This window comes from Pygoscelis adeliae, unplaced genomic scaffold, assembly GCF_000699105.1.
Source record: "Pygoscelis adeliae isolate BGI_AS28 unplaced genomic scaffold, ASM69910v1 Scaffold546, whole genome shotgun sequence".
NCBI classification, from domain to species: Eukaryota; Metazoa; Chordata; class Aves; order Sphenisciformes; family Spheniscidae; genus Pygoscelis; species Pygoscelis adeliae.
In genome coordinates, this window is record NW_008824951.1 from 160,630 (window position 1) to 166,930 (window position 6,301).

At 46.1% G+C, this 6,301-nt stretch overlaps 1 protein-coding gene across 1 annotated transcript in view; it reads left to right on the plus strand.

The window, feature by feature from the left end:
• Window positions 1-4,003: 4,003 nt before the first annotated feature.
• Window positions 4,004-6,301, plus strand: part of LOC103918306 (E3 ubiquitin-protein ligase Rnf220-like) — a 163,352-nt gene continuing 161,054 nt past the window's right edge. The window contains exon 1 of the mRNA XM_009325604.1: window positions 4,004-4,726. Coding sequence (XP_009323879.1) covers window positions 4,102-4,726 — 625 coding nt within the window. The 5' untranslated portion in view covers window positions 4,004-4,101. The remainder of the gene's footprint in view (window positions 4,727-6,301) is intronic.

The window sequence follows — 6,301 nt, forward strand, 5'->3', positions numbered from 1 at the left end:
GGGGCCGGGGCCGGGGCCGGCCGCTCCGGCCGTCCCCGCCGCCGGTTCCTCCGCTCGCCGCTCTCCTGTTTTGTTTCTCTTTTCCCCTTAAACCGGTTTTCACAGCAGCTGCCCGGGTGTGCGGCTGCAGTTGGCATATTTCACGCGTTGGAAAAAAATTAACTGTTTTTCCTTTGTATCTTAATCCAGTGATGAGAGCTCTCCTTTGTTGGCTTTCGAGCTTGCATTTGTTTTATTTATTATAAGGAAATCCAGTTTGGTTCAAATATATAATCCATTTGAGCACTTAAATCCCCAAACAGCTGGCATTATTTTGTTTTATAATCTTTGGCTTTTCTGCGCAGAGCATATTTCTAAATTCCTACTTGACATTTATGGGGAAAAAACTTTTTAATGTAAATGGATATTGTGATTTTTTTCTGAGTCTTTCCTTATTTACATGCATCATCAATTTTCCTGGGTTTCCTATTGTTTTAATCTTTTTCCCCCCCCATAGCTCGTTAATTAATTTTTTTTCCCCCAGAAAACTTTGTTTCTGGAGGGAGAAAAATGTTAATTTGCCCCATTATTTTAATCTCTGGCATTTGGAAATGGTTGAGAGACCACAAAAATGCAACCTGTTGTAGAAACCAGAGTGGTGTGTTTTATTTATTTTAATCGATAGCAGAGAGGTGATTTAGCAATAGGAACTCTGAGCAGCATTTTAGTAAAAGATTTGCAGATCTGGTGGCTGCGTATGGTGTGTGCATGTGCTTGCATATGTGTGTGTTTCTTTGCAGGCTGATTAGCAAGTGGGTTTTATGCTTATAACCGGTGGTCACTGCTGTTTTCTCCACTTGCTGGGTGCTTGTGATGCCTGCTAAATCCAGCTCTGTCATGGCTTCTCCTACTTTTATCAGACTTTCCTCTTAACTAATTCAGCACAGTGCTACAACCTTCGTAAGCAGAGGAACCAAAACTGAGCCAGAGATAACTGATTACAACTTGCTCCTTGGTGAGAGATTTTTTTTTTTATGGTTCAGAGCTAAAGGCTGTTGATTCAATTTGTCTTGGTTGTGGCGCGTGTAGCCTTGTTATTAGTAACAGACACGATTACACAGGTAATTTGTATACACCTTAAACAGGGTAGCTCTAAAACCCGGTACCTATGCATATATGTAGCCACGAAAAAAAAATAGTAAAAAAAATAGACTTTGTTTTCAGTCTGTCCGTCTAACCTTCATACTTGGTAGACAGTTTATGTAGCTTCATAGATTGATCTCCACCCCCCCTCCCTCTACTCCTTGTTTAGTTAATTCAACAAAGACTTTTTGCAATCTGTTTGGAGTTTGTCTGATGCCGTGGAAAAGTAGCTGCTGATTTATTTGGTTGCTTTTCGATTTCTGTCTCTAGCCCGTCTTTTCTCCTCCTTTCAGCGGGGATGTCAGCTGTTATTACTTCCTATTGATCCCTTTGCAAAGTGAGAAGTGAACTAAAATTAATGTCAATTCCACTGCTCGGATCAATAGCTGGAGTTATTTTAATCTGGATTTGCGCGAGGTGCTAAATTAAAAAAAATCAGCATAGAGGCAGAAAAGTAGCAGTTCCTCACTCCGCCTGTGCCCACTGCCTTCCCGGCACCCAAATGTTCCCTCCAGCTGATTACCCTGCAATCCATATTTTTTTAATTAAGAAGGTCGGTTAGTTTTCTTATTTTTGGGTTCTGTATTTAAACCTATGACATTTTGACATTGGGAGTGTATTAACGATAGATTTTCATAATGACTGGTCCGCCGCAGTCTAATCTCTCCGCGTTGCTGGGGGTGGGGAGGTGCTGGGCGAGAAGGGAACAAGAGAGAACGAAAAAGGAAGTGGGAGATGAAAAAAAATTAAATTTGGCTGGCTGAGATATTGTAATGTGTTGATTTATTCCCAGTGTAATGAAGTTTGCAAACGAATAAACGGCCGTAGTGATTCACAGTATCCTACAGGAGTGTCAAGCGTTGCGGCCAGATTACTAATTTATGAAATACATTTAACGTAATGGGGTGATAGCACAAGTAAAAATAGAAAAGGAGGCAGAGGTGGTTGCTTTTTTTCCCCCTGGAAATCCGTGTTTTCCCGTGATTGCTCGGTTTCACTTCCATGTTAATGATTGTTTATTTCTGAGAACGGTGGCTTATTTGCATGCATCTCTTTAGATATATAATCATGTGTGTGTATATCTATATTTACGCGGTTGCATAAGCCCCCGGCAACTCCAAATTTGCCAGTGGCCGCAGTTTCCTGACCTCCAGTTTTTGGTCAGCCTCGCGTGAAGCAGTGGAGCGAGTGTACCCAGGACTGCGGCGCTGACCAGGATGCCCTTGGCATCCCTCGCTCTCCCTCTCCCCCTCGCTCTCCGCGGCGAGAACTCGACGGGAAAGTTATTTAAAATTTGGAAGAGAGCAAATCCGTTAATGCGAGATACATAATCTGGTAATTTAGCAATGATGTCTGTAAGGATGGGTGCCAGATGAGGAAGCGGAGAGATGATGTCCACTCGTCTTCACAATTAATAACAGTCAGTGGAGCGTCTGGGTACAGGATGGGAGAGAGGAAATGTTATCACTGAACTACATTAAAGCCACAGACTGGATTTCATACACTTTGTTAACCTAGGCTCCCTCATTCATGGAGTACAAAAGGCACTCCATTAGGGAGCCACTCTTTCACTAAGTTTTATTCTCTTTCAATAATTTTTATTTGAGATGTTTGACCCTCTGGATTTAAGAGGCACAATTTGTAACAGCTTTTTATTATTATATGATTTTTCTGGCCCTTTGAGCTCCAGCGGCTGGTATATTGTTTCAAAGTTATAGTCCTTGTATTTTAAGCTGGGTTGTGGGGCCTGAATGGCAGGCAGCGGAAGCTTAAAAGAAAAGACACGAGATTGATTGGGGGAGAAAATAAGGACACAAAAAGCCGGAGTGAACTGGGGGAGATACAGAAAGGAGCATTTTCCCTTCTTTCACCCTGGGAGGGGGTTGTGGCTGGCTGGGTGGCTGCAGCCAACCTGGGAGGCTCAGCAAGATGCGAGGCAGAAATTTTGTTAACATTTTCCTCTAAATGTTAATGGCACATCCAGGGCAGTTTACAAATCTACTTAAGAGTGAGTGCATTAGGAACTAAAATTACTGATCCATTCTCTCTTGTCCCCGACCCGAAAGGCAGACGCTTGCAGAGATCAGATGGCAGAAGCACCCATTATGATTTTAAATATTGTCAGAGACGCCAGGCATTTTACTGGGGAAGTCTCTTCTCCCTTGGCTAACAGGGAGTGCGCGCGCGCGCCCGGGTGTTTGTGTATTACACACACGCACCCATGCACAGTCACATTGCTACATTCCAATGGTGTGTACATATATATATATATATATATATGATGGTATCAAGTACTGTGTGCACAAGTGCTTACCTACACATATATACTGTGAGAGTGAGGGAAAATACATGTCTGTTATGTATGTCTTAGGCATCGTGTACAGTATAACCGTGTCTGCTGTGTTATTTGGGTAGCTATGTGCAATAAATATTTTTATGTCGGTTCCACAGACCACCACCCCCCCAGGCAAATTAGTGGTGTGTGTATGTGTGGGCATGCTCAAGTTTATTGCAATTATATGTACATGCCTCTTTGGCCATATAAAATTCCAATTATAATTTGGAGTTACTATCTTAATTTTAGACCGAACCTTGTTTATTAGTGGGTTATTAAATCTGCGTGTTATTATGTTTGCTTTGCCTTTCATTCATCTGCACTGTATGATACCCTTTAACCTGGAGGGCCAGAGCCGATTCCACTAGTGTGTGAAGTTGTCTATTGATTTTCTTGAATGAGAACAGTGGCACGTCGCTGGCCGGTGGGTTGTAACACATGTGGCCACCCTGCTGCTGGAGCGACCCAGGGAGATGAACACAGAAACCTAACCGGCTGCGTTTTCTTCTCTTTTTTGTTTCCTTGCAGTGTTTGGAGGGTGATGATGCTCCAGTAATTTTCCCCGCTCCATTCCCAGGCATCGCTGTACTTTCCTTCCAGGGAAGATTGTTCCGCTTGTGATCCTGCTGAGGAAAGAGACTCCGATGGACTTACACCGGGCAGCGTTCAAGATGGAGAACTCACCCTACCTCCCCAACCCGCTGGCCTCCCCAGCACTGATGGTTCTCGCCTCCACCGCCGAAGCCAGCCGTGATGCTTCCATTCCCTGCCAGCAGCCGAGGCCTTTTGGGGTCCCCGTGTCAGCAGATAAGGACGTGCATATTCCCTTTACCAATGGCTCATACACTTTTGCCTCCATGTATCACCGGCAAGGTGGGGTGCCCGGAGCGTTTGCAAACCGTGACTTTCCTCCGTCCTTGCTTCACCTCCACCCCCAGTTTGCACCCCCCAACCTGGACTGCACCCCAATCAGTATGTTGAACCACAGCGGCGTTGGGGCTTTCCGCCCCTTTGCATCTACTGAAGACCGGGAGAGCTACCAGTCAGCCTTTACGCCGGCCAAGCGACTGAAAAACTGCCATGACACTGACTCACCCCATCTGCGCTTCTCGGACGCTGATGGGAAGGAGTACGAGTTTGGCACGCAGCTCCCCTCCAGCTCCCCCGGCTCCCTCAAAGTTGATGATACGGGGAAGAAGATCTTTGCCGTTTCTGGCCTCATTTCTGACCGGGAGACCTCATCCAGTCCAGAAGACCGAAGTGACAGATGTAAGTACCTCCGTTGACTTGTTGGCTCTTCTTTAGTTGCGCCCCGTTGAGATACTCAACAGGTGATTATCCCGCAGTGCTGTGGTTCTTGCTGACGGCAGAGGAAAACCAGCCTTTCCTGCCTGCCAAGCTCGACCATGCAGTATTGCCTCATCCCTTCTAAATGGACATTGACAGATTTTAAGGTGAGGTGCTCTTGAAGGAAACTTGTCTTCCAGCACACAGCTGGAGAGACAATGTTGACCATGCAGAAAGCTGTCTGTGCCCCGGTGGGAGGCTATAGGTGCTGGTACACATATGTGTGTAAACAGGGATTCAGCTGGAGTGTGTAGCCAGAAACTTTCCCAGAGCTTGCAGCAAACATGTACACCCTGCTTCTTCAGGTGGTTTTTTCTGACCTTTTCTTCATGCACACGGTTGTTAGAGCAAATGCATCACCTTCAGGATCCGTGCCTCAGGTTAGGACAAAAGTACCTTTTCCTCTGGTTAACTTAAGAATATTTCTGGCCACTGAGCTCCCTCCTCGAGACACAAACCCGAATCCGTTCTTACAATTCAATAAGCTGTTTCCCGACATACGCCGTGTGCTTTCTCTGAGCGTTTCCCCCCTTCGGTGCCTGTTGAAAGGTGATGTGCCCTTTCCCAGATCGGTGGTAGGACTGAAGGAAACCAGTCCACGTGCTCATGACTGTAACTGCCTGCTCCCCCGTCACCTCGTCCCTTGCGGTGTCGCCTACACAGAGGGGCAGAGCTGTCCTCCGGGAAGGGCAGGCTTCCAGGTTTGCGGAGCTGGGAGGTGACCCATGATGGGGAGTGGTCTGCGGGCAGCAGTGTGGTACCCCGAAGAAGAGCGCTAACTTAAGATTAGAGTTTTCCTGTAAACCCAGATGTGTAGACCAAGGAGCGAGTGGTTTGCTTTTCACGTGGGCTCCTTTGTTCTATTGAATTGTCTTCCTAGAAAACAATTGTGTTATTGTTGTTGTTATTATTACTGTATTTTTTTTTCAACAAAAACCTGCTGCACCGTTCCTTCCTCTCCCTTTCAGACGTGATTTTTCTTCTCCCCTTTATGATACCGAGGAGAGTAATAGAGACATTGTGGCTCGCTCTCCCCTGTCGGCGCTGCTTCCTCAGGCTGTCTCCTTGAATTAGGCACTGTGCTAACTTACTGGCGCTAAAAGGCATCTGCCTAAACCCAGCGTACCTTTTCAATAAAAGTCATCATAAAATCAACCTGCCTTGTAAATCCATCTCTCTTTGTGTTTGAAATATGCTGCGTGTCTTTTATGTCGGTGTTTGCGAGGGCGGGACGATTCCCAACGAAGGCAGAAGCCGTGTATTCCTTGCACTACGAATGCGATCTCTTATCTGTCTCCCCCCTCTCCTTCTGATCCACCCCTGACCGTGCTACTTTTTGTGCCGTAAGCTCCTTTCATTGTTCAGCATCTCCCCTCCCTTCTTTCGGGTCCGTGAGGGAAGCGGCTGTAGGTGGGAGCGTGTATGTGTATAAGCTGGTAATATAATTATCCTGGGGGGGAGGCAGGTGAGATGGCAAGGCTTAGGGACATCTTTGTC